This window comes from Passer montanus, unplaced genomic scaffold (assembly GCF_014805655.1).
Source record: "Passer montanus isolate IOZ18808 unplaced genomic scaffold, ASM1480565v1 scaffold57, whole genome shotgun sequence".
Taxonomy (NCBI): Eukaryota; Metazoa; Chordata; class Aves; order Passeriformes; family Passeridae; genus Passer; species Passer montanus.
Window position 1 is genome coordinate 116,942 of NW_024370705.1, and position 14,957 is coordinate 131,898.

General features: G+C 58.7%; 3 protein-coding genes across 4 annotated transcripts; 1 reads left to right on the forward strand and 2 right to left on the reverse strand.

Moving 5' to 3' along the window:
* Positions 1-103: 103 nt before the first annotated feature.
* Positions 104-1,836, reverse strand: SELENOM (selenoprotein M). Its single transcript, XM_039726117.1, has 5 exons — positions 1,636-1,836; positions 1,518-1,553; positions 1,404-1,438; positions 818-896; positions 104-728 (listed from the first exon to the last, which is right to left on the reverse strand). The coding sequence occupies exons 1-5, from the start codon at positions 1,819-1,821 to the stop codon at positions 516-518; spliced, it is 549 nt and encodes a 182-aa protein (XP_039582051.1). The 5' UTR covers positions 1,822-1,836; the 3' UTR covers positions 104-515.
* A 2,305-nt stretch (positions 1,837-4,141) lies between these two features.
* Positions 4,142-12,438, forward strand: INPP5J (inositol polyphosphate-5-phosphatase J). Of its 2 annotated transcripts, none has more exons than XM_039726120.1 (12): positions 4,142-5,028; positions 5,830-5,940; positions 7,406-7,514; positions 8,093-8,209; positions 8,281-8,456; positions 9,020-9,131; positions 9,520-9,629; positions 9,927-10,116; positions 10,322-10,459; positions 10,805-10,897; positions 11,134-11,238; positions 11,362-11,553. In XM_039726120.1, exons 1-12 carry the CDS (start codon positions 4,421-4,423, stop codon positions 11,416-11,418), a joined length of 1,926 nt encoding a protein of 641 aa, XP_039582054.1. In that variant the 5' UTR covers positions 4,142-4,420; the 3' UTR covers positions 11,419-11,553. The 2 variants fall into 2 exon arrangements, with proteins under 2 accessions (XP_039582054.1, XP_039582052.1); XM_039726118.1 differs by having other exon boundaries at positions 4,152-5,028; positions 11,348-12,438.
* A 100-nt stretch (positions 12,439-12,538) lies between these two features.
* PLA2G3 (phospholipase A2 group III) lies at positions 12,539-14,947 on the reverse strand (the record flags this gene model as incomplete). The annotated part of the gene is made up of 7 exons (XM_039726106.1): positions 12,539-13,162; positions 13,323-13,457; positions 13,557-13,686; positions 13,797-14,254; positions 14,360-14,494; positions 14,564-14,696; positions 14,770-14,947. Coding segments are annotated over 7 exons (1,374 nt in total), but the record flags the coding sequence as incomplete, so codon positions are not given.
* Between the last annotated feature and the right edge of the window lie 10 nt (positions 14,948-14,957).

Sequence of the window (14,957 nt, forward strand, 5' to 3'; positions counted from 1 at the left end):
TCCTACCTCTGTGAGAAGCTCTGGGGCACCCAGCTGTCCTTGGAACAGAGCAGTTTGGGATGCACACCACCAAGCTCCCTCTGAAAAGATGACACAGTACAGATGACTGCAAATAAAAGCTTTACTAGGAGCGGGATATGACATAAACCCTGCTGGGGGGTAAAGCCCCCTTCCTGGGACAGCTCTCCCACCTTTGGGACTCAGCACATCTACCCTTAGCACCTGGCACTTTCTGCTGAGGGTTTCATCCTATCCCAAGCAGGCAGGATACTGCTGCCCAGTGCTGGGAGCAGCTAAACATCTGGGCACAGCAAGAGACTGAAAGAAATGCTGCTGCTCCTGACTGGCCAAGGATAATGGGCTCCAAGGGCAGGAGGGCATCAACCAGCACACAAGCAAGAGTGGGGGGGAAAACCTTTGCCACCCTGTGACACCACATCCAGCTGCCATTAACGCACTCACTCCCTGCACTGGGGACTGGCTGCAGGACCCTGTCCTAAGGGTGGCACTCCTTGCTAGAGGTCTGGGTGTTCTTCCTTGTCACGTTTGGGTGGGGTCTCGCCATCAGCAGTGGGTGTTTGTGGGGGCAGCAGTATTGGCAGAGACTTGGCAGGGGCAAACTGGAACTCCTCTGGCACAGGGGCATCAGGTGTCTCCTTGCGGTAGAAGCCCAACTCCTGCACCAGCTGGTTGATCTCTTCCCGGGTCATGTCGCTCAGGGGAATTCTCTGCACCCAGACAGGGGCTGTAGCCTGGCACCCATGGGGCACTGAACACCCCAGGCCCTGTGGCAGTAGGTGCCGCACTGCCCACTCACCTCTAGCTCCTCATACCGGAGGCTGAGGAGCACAAGCTCAGGGTCAGCACCAGGCAGGTGTTTCATCTCCAGGTTATGGCTGGGCAATGTGTCAAGGAGTGGGCAGCACTGACCAGGCCCATGCAACCCTTATCCCATCCCATCCTTCATCACGTCCCCTTCTGTCCTCTGTCACATCCCATTCCTGTCTATCCTGTACCATCCCCCATCCCAGCCCATCTTCTCTCATATTCTATTGCCTTCCATCCCATCTGTTCTGTTCACCATCCCATCCTTCATTGCATACCATCCCATCCTGTTTCCCATGTAATACCATCCTATCCTTTATCACATTCCCCAACTACCCATTCTCCACTCCTCACCAAACCCTGTCCTTCATTCCTCACAAAACCCCATCCTGTCCCTCAGCTCATCCCCTCCCATACTTCATTCCCTTGCATCCTGTCCCTCACCCATCCTATCCCGTCCCTCACTCATCCCATCTTGTCCCGCAACCATCCCATCCCATCCCATCCCATCCCATCCCATCCCATCCCATCCCATCCCATCCCATCGGGACCGCAGTGCAGCTGCTGCCGGCAGGTACTAGAACGGGATGTCCTGGGTGACGAATGCCTTCACCTGCGGAGAGTGGCCCGTCGGGCCCGGCTCAGTGTCGGGAAGCCCCGACTCCCCGGCCCGGCCCGGCCCCAGTACGTACCTCCCTGAGGCGGTTCAGCCGTCACCCGCCGCAGGTCTGCCGGAGAGAACACCCCGTCAGGCGCCCGGCGGGCACCGGTTCACCCCGGGCACGTCCCGCGGTCCCCACCCGCGCTCACCTCCACCTTGCCGCGGGCCAGGTCCCGCAGCACGGTCTCGCGGAGCCGGGGGTGCTCCGAGCCGCTGCCCGCCGCCAGCGCCGCCGTCAGCAGCAGCCGCAGCCACAGCCCCGGCCCCGGCCCCAGCGCCCGCATCGCTCCCGCCGCTGCCACGTCCGGCGCGGCGCGGGCACGCGCACCGCGCATGCGCGAAGACTCGCGCGCGACACGTGCGCGCGCGAACGGAAACAGACCGCGGGCAGACGCGTGCGCACCGTGTGACTGGCACGTAGCCGCGAGCGCTGAGCGTGCGCAGAGCGACAGCAACACACACAGAGCAAGAGACACAGCAAGAGACACAGCAACACACATCACCTGCACCCACCGGGCAGGGGGAGGAGAAGCCTGTGTGCTGCTGCTGTGTTCTGGCCTGGCTGCTGAGATCCTAACTGCTTTCCCCTCCAGCCCAGCTCTGGCTGCAAGCTACAGAGCCTGGCCAGGGTCACATAACCATCTGCAGGCCCTGGGTGAGATATTAACTCTTTCAGTGCTTCAATCCTCCCTTGAGTGAGAGAAAAGGACAAAGTGCAAACACGTAGCAGAACAGCATGAAGACACTGTGAATGAAGACATTGAAGAAGAAGTCAAGTCCCAGATGGAAGGGGTGAAGAGATGCCTTTAGTTTTAGGCTGAAAATCCTCTTATAAATATATGGAGAAGAATATAGTTGATACATCAGGCTCTTTTTCTTTGTAATGCATTGAAAAGTATGGGGAGATGAATTGTTGAAATGGTAGATATCTAGCAAAGGCCTCTGTCTTAAAGTAAGCAAATGTTAAAGTAGCTATGATCCCATAAGAATGGGATCACAGCTACTTTATAAGTTTATATATATAGAGAGAAAAGAGTGATGAAGACCCTGTGCCCCCAGGGAGAAAAGAAGACCTCTCTTCCCAGAAATTGTGATTTTAAAGATAGATAAATAGAACCTTTGCTCTTAAACAGTTCATCTTTAAAACAGTACCCCATAAATTGACATGGCCCATAAATACAGCTGTGAGAAAAGCTGTGAAAAATGGGAAGGACTTCACAATTGCAGATTTTCCTGGTGGTTACTATTCATAGAAATTCAAAGCCAGGAGAGAACTGTTTTCTTATAGAGCAGTCTTCACAAATTAACAAGAGAGACTTTTCTCCCTAAGCGAACCAAAGAAAGACTATTCTAAAAGTAATAAATTGACTGCATTGTTTCTGTACATTGTTAGAGAGAAAGAAAAGGTTATGGGGGGAGAAGTGTTCTAAAAGTTTTATTATAATTCTTATTATTCTTTCTTTTAGTTACTATTAATAAACTTTTCTTTATGCCCTTTTCAAGTTTAAGCCTACTTTGCCTTCCTCCTTATCCTATGTCACAGCAGGAAATGAATAAGTATATTCTAGTAAGTGTGCTGGCATTTAGCCAGCACTGAAACCCACCACACCAACTGTGCACAGATCAGCAGCACACAGACCAACAGCACCAACACACAGAGCAACACACACAAACAACTACACATACACACAGAACGCCATTGCACTGACCGACACAGAAACAACACATACTGACAACAGGAACACACACCCCAGCACCACACACCAACACATGCATACCAACACACAGACACACACCCTGACCCTCACTGCCATGAGCTCACCATCTCCTCAGGGCAAAGCAGGTGAATGACATCCTGAGCTGCATTGGGGGAGTGTTGTGAGCAGGCCACAGGAGGTCACGGGGGCTCTTATGAGGCCACCCCTGGAGTGCTGTGTCCATGCAGAGCAGTAACATCGACTCTCCTCAGTCCTTTCCGAATTGCCACCATTGATAACAAATTATTGCAAGTGCCCCTCCACAACGCCAGGGACTTCCCACAGTTCCTTTGGCTCCTGAGTCCCATGGGGACCCAGGGATCTTATACTCTCTGACCAGTATCCTCCTCTGCCTTACTCCTTAACTCACCAGGGTCCTCCGTCTTCTCAAGTTCCAGCCTTCCCCAGACACTGTAGCAGGCACAGGATGAGGATGGACCTGTCACTCAGACTCCTGTGTGTGTGTGCACCCCGAGTACAGGTGTCCAGACCTGCCCGTACAAAGTGCTTCACTGGAGCACATGGGCACTGCCACACACAGGTACAGCAGCACCTACACACAAAGCCCACATACACACAGCTGCACACACAGACACACACACATCCCCAGCTACACACACAGTTGCACAGAGCTGCAACACAGACCAGTACACACACGGAGATGCACATGCAGCACATGCAGCCCATAGGCAAATACACACAGAGCCGGGCACAAGCACACAAACACACTCACACACAGCTGCACAAGGAAGGGTGTGTATGCTCATCAGCAATGCAAACACTCTGTAGCAGACCACAGACATATCTGGCACAAGCTGACACAACGGCTGCAGTCGTGAACAGTCGTATACAGAGTAATGCACCAGGGCAGGCATTCATTTGGAGGGGCAGATGTGCACGAGCAAGGACAGATGTGCACGGACGGGTGCACACGCGCACACGCAGGGCCAGGTGTGCAGGGGCGGGCGCGCGGAAAGGCGCTCGGGAGGCGCGCGGCGCTCACGCCGGCGGGGCGGGCCCCAGGTGAGCGAGGGGCGGGGCCGCTCCTGCGCCTTCACGGCGCCGAGCAGGTGGCGGGCGTTGACGTCACTGTGTGGTACGTCACGGGGCGGGGCCGCAAGGTGCGCTGGGCCGGGGCCGCGGCCGCGGCCGGGGCCGCTGCGGTCTCCTGCCGCCGATGGACCTGGCCCGGCGCGGCAGCGCCGACCGGGGCTCGGCCTCCGCCGCAGGGTCTCGACCCGGTCCCCCGCGCGGCCCCGGGAGCGCGGCTCGCCTCCCGCCCGACGCTGGGGTTTCGGCGGCGCCTTTCCTCGGTGGCGGCGTCCCGGGCGGCCGTAGGAGCTCCCGACCGGACGGGCACGGCTTCGGGCACGGCTGCCCGCGGCGCGCAGGAACCGAGGAGCGGCCCCAGGCCCAGACCCCGCCCGAGGGTCTCCCGCTGCCGGCCTTGCTGTCCCCCGGGCCGGGTAGCCCCCCGTCCCCGGCAGCGCCCGGCCGGGTCGCATTCCCCGCGCCGGCCCCGCCGGAGCGGCGGGAGATGCTGCCCAAAGCGGAGTCCAGCGACCACATCGCGGCCTGGGCGGGCCCCGCGGTGCCCCGCGCCCCCACGCTGCCCAAGGCCGTGTCCAGTGAGTTCCTCGCCGGCGGATGGGCGGGCCTGACCCCCCGAGCGGAGCCGGGCGAGCTGCCCGTTCTCGCCCGGCCCCTCGGTCGTCTCGGCCCCAGCGACGTCTGCGATCTGCTGCCGGACTGCCCGGGACGAGCCTCGGAGGACGGCGCGTTCCGGTGAGTGGGGCCGCGGGGCGCTCGCGGGGACGGGGTTCGCAGTGCCGTGGGAGCAGCACCCGCTGTGCCCCTTCTTCCCGCTGTGGCGGATTGGGGTGAGGGGCTGCAGGCAAGTTCCCGGCGGCGAGGATGTCTGGCGCCCACTGTTCGTGTGGGATATCGTGATAGACACCGACTGTGGAGTGAGTGCTACCTGCCCCGGCTGTCCCCGAGCACTGGGGCTAGCGTGGCGCAGCTCTTCTTCCCTCTTGAATCGCCTCCCCTGTAACTGAGGCTCCTGTCACTACCAAAAGAGCCTGCGGGCCCTTTGCTGGTGCCCGTTGCGCAGTGGCATTAATGTGTTCTGACGGATGTGGCTTTGCGTTGGTGAAGGACACCGCTGCGGGGTTGCAGCACCGCTGTCACATGCGCTGCTCTGGCCTTTGTGGCTGGCAGGGGCTGGGAACTGAGATCCGGGTCTTTTTCCCCCGGAGCCTGAACCTTCCTGGGGAATGGGGGGAAGCGGTTTTCCAGAGACACCCTGTCTCACAGCCTGCCTGTGTCAGCCGGTGGTGATGAAGACGAGGGCTCTTTGTGTTGGTTTCTAGAGTTTCAGGTGAAGATCCTGGGGGATCTTGGAGGCAAGGATCTGTCTTTCTCATGTGGGAGTTAAGGACCTGGTGTATATGCCATGACTAAGCTTCAGCCTTGGCTACTTCTGTTGCCAGCAGAAAGCTTCCTTGCTGGATATGGGGGCTGAGCAGGGTTACAAGGAACCCCTCTGAGCCTTCGTGTTAGCTGTTCTTCCTTTGTCCTCTCAAGCATCACAGTGGTCACCTGGAACGTAGGTACAGCCATGCCCCCAAATGATGTGACGTCCCTGCTGCACCTCAACACGGGCGAGACAAACGATGTGGACATGATCGCCATTGGGTAAGAAGATGAGGTGCAGCTCCTCCTTTTCCTTCCCCTCCCCCCTCTGGCAAATCCCCTTTTGGGGGAATCCCCAAAGCCCCAGGGGACAAGGAATGGAAGAGCTGCAGCCCCAGCCTCCCTTGGGGCATGGGGTGTAGGGAGGGGTGTGCATCACAAATGATAGCATGTCAGAAAAGGTGATGGAGAATCAGCTCCTGGTAGAATGGGAGTGCTGAGAGGAACTGTAAACCTTGAGTACTGATTAGACTTGAATACTCATCGAGCCTGAGGTTGGCTATGCTGGACCAAGCTAGCCCTGCTCTTGCTGCGAGCTGTGGCAGTCCTTGGGTCAGGTCTGTCAAACCATTTGACTCACCTGGCCAAGTCCTCTGGGAGCATTCTTCTATGTGCTTTTGCATGTGGCATGCAGGCATCAAGGGCATAGATCTCTTGTTCTCCTGAGGCTGGATTGGCTCCATTCCCCTGTTACAAAGACCTGCTGACAGGGCAGTACCACAGCGCTGTGGTGAGGCTGGTGAGGTGAGGGTGGCTGTCCCTTGAGGACTGCAGTGGTGTATGAATTCCTGCTAAAGCCAGGGATGTGCTGTCTTTGCACAGGGAGCAGGAAGCAGCCTCTGCCTATAGGTATGAGGTGGAAAAGCTGTATCTGCCTCCAGGACTAACCCCGAGCAGGATCTGCAGGGGCATAGGGTAAAGGCTGACACTGCTGGAACTATGTTGGAGCCAGCTCGTTGTGTTGGAGCCAGCCTCTCAGTCCCCTCAGCAATGCAGGCCAGTGCAATGGGTCTATGTGGATGTTAGAGGTCAACCTGAGGTGGATGAATGGGATGAGGGGTGTCGCTGATAGTAAGAGACCTGCTGGGACCATGTTCTGGCTAGGGCAGGGTGTCCTGCTACTCCTCACTTCCTGGCATCTCTGCCTGGCTGTGTCCTTCCTCTGACCTGTATCTTTGTGCTCTAAGCACTCGATATTTTTGGGCAAGAAATTTCCTGATTGTGCTGTTCTCTGTGGACGTTTTTCCTTCTCTTCATTAATTGCCGAGCTGGGAGAAGCACTGTTAGCTTTCTGGTTGCTGCTGCTCTCAGCTACGCAGCTTGAATACATCTGGACACCTTGTGCTGTTGGGACATGACTTCTCTGTAGAGACTGAAAGGCCCCGTAAGCCCCTCTTACACACCGAGATGGGCTTTAGGCTCAACCCTGTGCAGCTTAACTGCTTCTGCTTTAGAAAGGGCCAAAGCTTCCTGGATTCAGGGCCACTTCTGCCTCCTGCCACCACATGGCCCAGAATCACTGGAGCAAGGACATGGCTGGTTTGTGTTCCAAAATCAATGTCTTCCCTTGAACTGCCCTTCCCACCCTGTCCTGCTGCCCAGCATTGTGCTTCTCTCCCAAGTTCTCACTAACTGGGATACAGATGGTTTCCTGGTGTGGCTGAAGGACCTGTACATTTCCTGTCAGGCTGCAGGAGGTAAACTCCAAGATAAACAAGCGCTTGAAGGATGCCCTCTTCACAGATCAGTGGAGTGAACTCTTCATGGATGTGCTGAGTCCTTTCCACTTCATCCTGGTAAGGAGTCCTAAAGGAGTTGGCTACTGGTGTTCTCTCTGCCTGCCAGGCAGGTGGGACACAGGAATAGAAAGCTGTGAGGGAGGTGCAGTGGGAGAGCTGGCTGAAAGGACAGCCTGCAGCCATCCAGACAGCAGGGACCACTGCTGCATCTCACCCAGCAAGTTGTTTGGCTTGTGCCACCCAGCTGCCTTTCCTGCGCTTATGCTTCCCCTCTGATGCTTTGGGGTGACTTTATGTTGCCCCTGCATTGAACCAGGGTGAGGAGGTGAATGTGGAAACTGCCTGGTGCTGCTGGCAACAGCCTATGAGACTCAGGGCAGGCTCAGCTCTCCCAGACAGGTTCAGCTCATGAAGGCATTTGTCTCAGAGCATATGTAAGCGCAGCATCACGGAGGCTCAGGTTTGGCCGTCAGTGCTCAGGAGGGTGTGCACAGATCTCTGAACCAAATGTGCTGTTAGTCATCTGTGGGGTGGAGGGGCACACAAAGGGTGGAGGTGCTGCCCCATGGCCTGGAGCGGGGGGCATTGTCCCCAGGCTCTCTACCATCCTACTCCAGCCCTTGCTCCAATTCCAGGTCAGCACAGTGCGGATGCAAGGTGTGATCCTGCTGGTGTTTGCCAAGTACTACCACCTGCCCTTCCTTCAGGACATCCAGACAGACTGCACCAGGACAGGGCTGGGGGGATACTGGGTGAGTGTGGCCCTGGGGGGAGATTGCAAGGGGCTGGCTTCTCAAGGAGTCATGGGATCTTCTTGGTGCAGGGCAACAAGGGTGGGGTGAGTGTTCGTCTCTCCATCTTCGGCCACATGGTCTGCTTCCTGAACTGCCACCTGCCAGCACACCTGGAGAAGGCAGAGCAGCGCAAGGAGGACTTTGCCACCATACTGCACATGCAGCAGTTTGAGGGGCCCGTGGCCAACGGCATCCTGGACCATGAGTGCGTACCCCACCACTTTGCTTCCCAGTCTGGGCTCTAGTACCAGTCCCAGTCCTTGATCACCTCCATGTAGGGTCTGGGGTCTCCCCTGCATCCCAGCACAGCTTGGAGATCAGGTCTTGCCTGCAGAGCTGGCCCAGCATGGACTACTCAGCATGGTGGGGTAGGTGTTTATAGAGGGGTCTTGGTCTCACCACATTCAGGGCTGGTACAATTCCTGCCTTACTAGCACTGTTGGGGTTTGGGACCAGTCAGCGGGGCCAGCTCTGTCCCTGTGTCCTGGCTTTGTGATCTGAATCCAATGGGTGCCTCACTGTGGAAATTTCCACCCTTGGTTTCAGCTTGGGGAAGTCTGGCCCATTTGGCTAATGGTGCTTGGTCCTACCTGCAGAATCCTGGCAGCTGGCCAGGCTGCTGGCTGAGCAGTGGCTTGTGCCAGTGTTCCCAAGAGCACCTGTGCTGTGGGCTAAGGCTGCCCCCAGGCTGGGGCCATCTTACCCCTGCTGTCCCTGGCTCTGATAGCCTCAGCTCTTTCAGCCCATTGCCCTTGCTACCATCCACAGCCTCGTGTTCTGGTTTGGGGACCTGAATTTCCGCATCGAGAGCCTGGACATCTGTTTTGTGAAGTATGCCATTGACAGCAATGTCCTGAGCCAGCTCTGGGAGAAGGATCAGGTGAGGGGTGGGTGTGCTGCCAGCCTACACTGGACCCCTAGCAGTCATTGACTCTCCCCAAAACTGCCCATGCAGCTGTGGGACAGGGCATGTCCTCTTGCAACTGGTAGGACACAAAGGGCCCTGGCTCTCTTATCTCTGAGGGAGGAAGGGACAGCAGAATCCCAGGTCAGTCTGGATGGAGCTGGGCACACTTACTTCATGAGTGTGTGAAGAAGAGCTGAGGCATTGAGTCTACAGACTAGCTGCTGGCATAGATGGACAAACCCTGAGAGCTGTAGGAGCTGGCAGGAATGGGACTGGGATGTCAGTGTGTGAGGGTGGGGAGATCTTGGCAGGATTTCTGGAGGGGTCTGGCTATGGGGGTTGTTGTGCTCCTTCCCCACAGTTGAACATTGCCAAAAGCACATGGCCTGTTCTCAGAGGCTTCCAGGAGGGACCCCTGAACTTCCCACCCACTTTCAAGTTTGATGTGGGCACCAACAAGTATGACAGCAGGTAGGAGAGCAGAGCTGGGCATGAGGTGGGGTTGAGAGATGCAGGAGCTGTGGGGCTCATAGCCAGTGCAGGTGCTGGTGTGGATGGGTGGGGAGAGCAGCCATGCTAGGGTGGGTGCAGGCTGGACTGTGATGCGATGGCAGTGCTGGCGGCAGCATACGTCTGTCCCTGCAGCTGTGTTGAGTGCCAAGGTGAGCCACATCCTCTGCTCACATGTGCCATAGTGCCAGGGGGAGGTAGTCTGGGGCAGAGCCCACTGCCCCTGCCAGGCAAGACACACCCCTCTGTGCCCTGCAGTGCCAAGAAGCGAAAACCTGCCTGGACTGACCGCATCCTGTGGAAGATAAAACCTCCCAGCAAGAGGTTGGGCACAGGCGGGCACCGGCCCAGCCAGGGTGTGCTGTCAGTGAGCCAGCTGTGCTACTGCAGTCACATGGAATACACCGTCAGTGACCACAAGCCAGTAGCTGCCATCTTTGCCGTGCAGGTGAGCACTGTCCCGGGCTGCTGGGAACACAGGCAGGAGCTGCAGGGTCAGAATGTCCAGCCTCGTGTGTGGGGAGCTTCAGTTTGGCGAGCTCAGCTGCCTTGCCTCTTATTGGGAGCTGCTGTGGGTATATGCATGGGGTCCCTATGCAGCAGAGGCAGCTCTTTGCCATGCCCTTTCTCACCACATACCTGTCTCTTGACAGTTTGCTTCTAAGGTGGACAAGCCCCTGGTTGAGATTTATGTGGCTGACGAATGGAGCAGGCCTGAGCAAGCAGTTGTCAGGTACAAGATGGCTGTTGGCTTCCACCGGAGCTCCTGGGACTGGATAGGACTCTACCGGGTAGGGGCTTGGGGGCTGCTGGGGCTGGAGGGAGCGGGGAGCACTGCACAGCACTGCGGGGTCCCTTCTGAGCTACTCCCCACCAGCGAACATGGTGGGGCATGGAGCTGTGCCCTCCCTTCCCCTGGCATCATGACGTGGTCCTGGTTCAGGAGGCTCTGGTCCAGCAGTTCCTTCTTCCCCTGCTCTGTGGGCCCCACGGCACACCTGCAGGGGGGTGGAAGGCAGCTTTGGGTCACCCTGTGTGAGCAGAACTGGCTGAGCACCAGGAGACTGAAGAGTGACTGTGCTGAGTGGGGCTCACATTGTTCCACTCACTTGTATTGTCCTATGTATTGTGCACAGGTGGGGTTTCGGCACCCTAAAGACTATGTGTCCTATGTCTGGGCCAGGAGTGATGAAGGGGAGCGCTGCCTGGAGAAGCAGCTGTGTGCACAGGTGAGCTGGGGCCAGCCCTGCTGTCTTGCTGGCACCTCTGCCCCATAGTGGGAGGACAATTGCCCCTTTGTGCCCCTGGATGGGGGAGACAGGCACCTCATTCTTGCTTTTTGCTGAGTATGGGGCAGGCTCATGGTATGGGCAGCAGAGATTTGTGCTTTTGGCTGGGGTTGGAGGTGGGAGCGGGGGCACCCCTGTGCCAACCCCAGTGCCCATCAGGTGTCTCTGGGCTGCAGGTGATGTTCTCTGAGGAAGCACTGCCCAAGGGGAACGGCGAATACATCCTTGGATACTACAGCAACATCTCCAGTAGCATTGCTGGTGTGACTGAGCCCTTTCAGGTGAGCACAGCCAAGAGGTGTGGGGGGGATGGATATGGGGGAGGCCAGCTAGTGTGTACCTAACAGTCCCCTGTGAGGGTCAGCTAGCAGTGCTGATGCAGGGGTGCAGATTTCCCTACCCAGGTCAGAGGAGGGCAGCAGCTCTACAGACAGCTCAGGCAGCAGCTCAGAAGAGGATGACAGTACACTTGTCCTCCTGGCTCCCAAATCCCGTAGTCCCAGCCCGGGCAAGATGAAACGTCACCGGAGCCGAAGCCCCAGCCTGGCCAAGTTCCAGGGCCTCATCCTTCGGCCATCAAGCCGGGACAGGGGTACAAGCCGCAGTCCCTCACCCCAGAGCCGTTGCAGCCTCCCCAGGAATATCCCCACCATTCATCTGCCCCATGAGGAGCTGGGGCACCATGATGTCAAAAGCAAGGAGCTGGGACAGGCAGCTGAGAGCCCAGACAGCAGCTCATTACACCAGACTGTGCAGGAGCAAGGTGGCCTCCGGCGTGTCTCTGCTGACAGCTCCCTGGCCAGGGCTGACCCCCGGAGCCTGGGCCTGCTGCCTGCACTGCGCCTGGAGATGATTGACCAGGCCCTGGGCCGGCGGCGGGAGAGTGCAGACCAGGGCTATCATCCTTGCCGAAGAATGAGCCCCACCAGCCCCCCAGGCTGTGGCCCCTCCCCAAAGGAGGGGCTCAGCCCCCAGGAACTGGACAGACATAGCTGTGCCATGGGCCGCTGACGCAGTGGCTCCCTTCCTCCTCCCCGTAGCGCGCTTGCTGTGTGCTTTCCTCTGCCACTTCCCTGCTGAGACACTCCCTCCCTTATTTATTGCAGTGACTCCTCACCCCTGTTATGTGCCTGGCAAGTAGAGGGCCCCCCTTGCTGCTCCCAGCCCAAGCTCCTGCCCTGGGCTCTGGGGGGGCTGCTCCCCCACACAGGGGAGGGTGGGCAAAACTGGTCTCATGTGGTTTGGGGAACCTCTCATGAACTTCCGAGTGCAGGACTCTTGTCCCATGGGAGGAGTGCTGGCCTCACACCTGAGGTGGCTCTAAAAGCCAGGGCAGGGCTCTGGCAGGAATGGTGACAGGCTCAGAGCAAGGACTACCACAGGGTACCCTGGAGATCAAAGCTTGCTCCTTCCCTGCTCTGCCACTGTGCCTCAGCCTGAACATAGTGTAAGTGACAAAATAAATGATCCTTCCCACCCCAGCTGCACTGTGCTCACTGCTGGGGGCAGCATCAGCCCTGGGGTGGGGACCACAATGTCAAGAGGGGACAGCAGGCTCAACTCTTGTACCATACACCATGCTCTGACTAACCACCCTTTATTTTTTCTGCTGTGTTCAGGTACTGACCCCAGCCCTCCTACCCTGCCTGGGCAGGATTACACCTCTCTGCTCAAGCCCCACAGTTGAAGGGTCACCAATCTAGGGGTGGGGTGTCCTGCCATTCCCATTGCCCCAGAGCACACCAGGGAAGGGACAATGGGTTTCCTCTTTCCTGAGCCCTCCTATTTCTTTCCCCTTGCTTTTGATACTCATGGATGGCAGCCACAGCTCCTTGAGAGGCTTCTCAGTCCCTCTGCCTGCTCTGGCTGTGGTCCCCAGCTCCATGCTGTCATGCTAACAGCCATGCTCAGTGCCATCCTTTGACCTGAGGACCAGACCCCAAGCAGCTCCCAGCTGCTGCGCAGCACATCTTCCTCCCCATGACAACACCACTTGGGTGTCATCCAAGCACTGTGTGGGGCCACGCTGGTGTCTGCTCTACAACCAGATGCTGGCACTGCTCACAGGGGGTGCCTCCCACGGCATGTGTCTTCCAGTGTGGATGCTTGGCCTTGGAGCTCACACGCAGAGGGCCCCAGCGTCTTAGAATCTTTCTGAGCCGCTGTGCAGGTACAAGCACAGCCCTGGTCACCATGGTACAGCTGCTGGAAAAGCAAAGCTGTGAGCATCACTGTAACCCTGCAGCACCAACATCCACTGCCCCTGCCCTGCAGCCTGCTTGTGGCACAGCAGAGTAGGGACCAACGCTTGCACTACCAGTTTCCTGCCCCACCCAGGCCCTGGCCTCTTGCCCTCCCCACTTACCTGTGCTGTAACCCCCTCCCTGGGCTGCAGGCAGCAGGCAGCTCTAGCACAAAGCAGTCCGTGGTGATGCGGTCAGCCAGGACAGCCAAGTCCATGTCACTGCAGTCCCTTGCCCTGTGGAGGCACCGTGCCAGTCTGCAGGCACAGGAGGGCACATGTCACCAGGTGCTGGGCAGGGCAGTCATCCCACCTTCTCTGTATGCACATAGTGCCCTTTTCCTCCTGGACTCACACCTGCGCGTGCAGTTGCAGTGGAAGAGTGTCCGGCTGTCCGCGTTGTGCAGCTGGTACCTCATCTCATGGGGAGCAATCTGGTGCTCACACTTACCCAGGTGCTTGTTGCACCTGCATCCCCTGCCTGGGCCTGAGGAGAGTGGGGAAGTAATGGGAACCCCCAGCACATGACCCCACCAGCCTGAGGCCTTGGGCCACCCCAGCTGTGGTGTGCACACGCTGCCCACAGTAGCAGCTCACCCTGCTGCCTGTGCCCCTTCACTGCCGGCACGGGGGTGGCTCCACATTGCGCTGTGGCTGGGCTGGGTCCAAGGCTGCCATACCGAGGACGTGCTGAGATTCCAGCTCCTTGCTCTACGCCAACCAAATCCCGTCCTGACACTGTCAATGCTGTTGTATGGCCAGGCTCTAGCCCCCACCGCACTGCTGGGTGCCTGGTTGTGAGCTCAGCCTTGTCCCTGGCCGATGCAGCGGTACCTGGGACCTGTGGCTGCTGGGCTGTCTTAGGTTTCCGTGCCTGGCGGCGCCCAGGTTTTGCCCTCAGTTCCTGTCGAAACCGCTTACGCCCTGTTCTAGAGAAACTCCTCTTGCCCGGGGGCTGCACAGTGGGGCTGCCCCTCTCCTCCGATGGTAGGCTGGGGTGGTACTGATTCTGCTGCACCATCCTGGCCAGAGGCACTACTCCATAACGCTCACACCTGGGGACACCACGTACTGTGAGGTCCTGCACACCAACCCAGCCAGTGCCCGAGGAGGCAACCGGGCAGGAAACGCTGAGGGCCGGGGCACCCCCAGGAACTCACCCGCCCCACCAGTGCCACTGGATGCACTCCTCGCTCTCTTCCAGCACAAAGCACGGCACCTCCAACAGGTTGAAGAATGTGACGCCGATGATGTTGGAGACGGTGTCGTTGATGGAGAGCAGGCACCGCCGAAACCTGCGGGCAGGGGACCGGTGAGGAGGGCGGGCTCCCCAAGCCCCCCGTCCCCTCACGCCCCGGGCTCACCTGGCGTCGCAATCGCAGTGGGACACGGTGTGCAGGCGATAGTTGCGGATACCGTAGTTGAATTGCAGCGCCGTGATCTGCGCCCAGCACTGGTCGTGCTCCCGACAGCACCGGTCGGGGCCGCGGAAGAGTCCTGCGGAGGCGCCGATGAGCGCGGCCCCGCGCAGGGAGACCGGGTGCTCCCGCCGCCCCCCGCCGCTCCGTACCCAGCTCGCTCCAGTTCCCCGCCGAGTTCCCCGCGCCGCACCACAGCGTTCCCGGCAGCGTCCAGCCCCGGCGGCGGCGGCGGCGTTGCGGTCCCGGCGGCACGGGGTCGGTGCAGGCGGCACGACGCCGCCACAGCGCGGACAGAGCCCGGCGCAGCGCGGCCCCGGGCGCGGCAGGCAGATCGGAA

Coding starts and splice junctions, on each gene's coding strand:
- INPP5J (XM_039726118.1), top strand. CDS start 4,421: ATGGACCTGGCCCGGCGCGGCAGCGCCGACCGGGGCTCGGCCTCCGCC. Junction 7,515..8,092: donor GTCCTTTCCACTTCATCCTG/GTAAGGAGTCCT, acceptor CTCCAATTCCAG/GTCAGCACAGTGCGGATGCA. Junction 8,210..8,280: donor CAGGGCTGGGGGGATACTGG/GTGAGTGTGGCC, acceptor TTCTTGGTGCAG/GGCAACAAGGGTGGGGTGAG.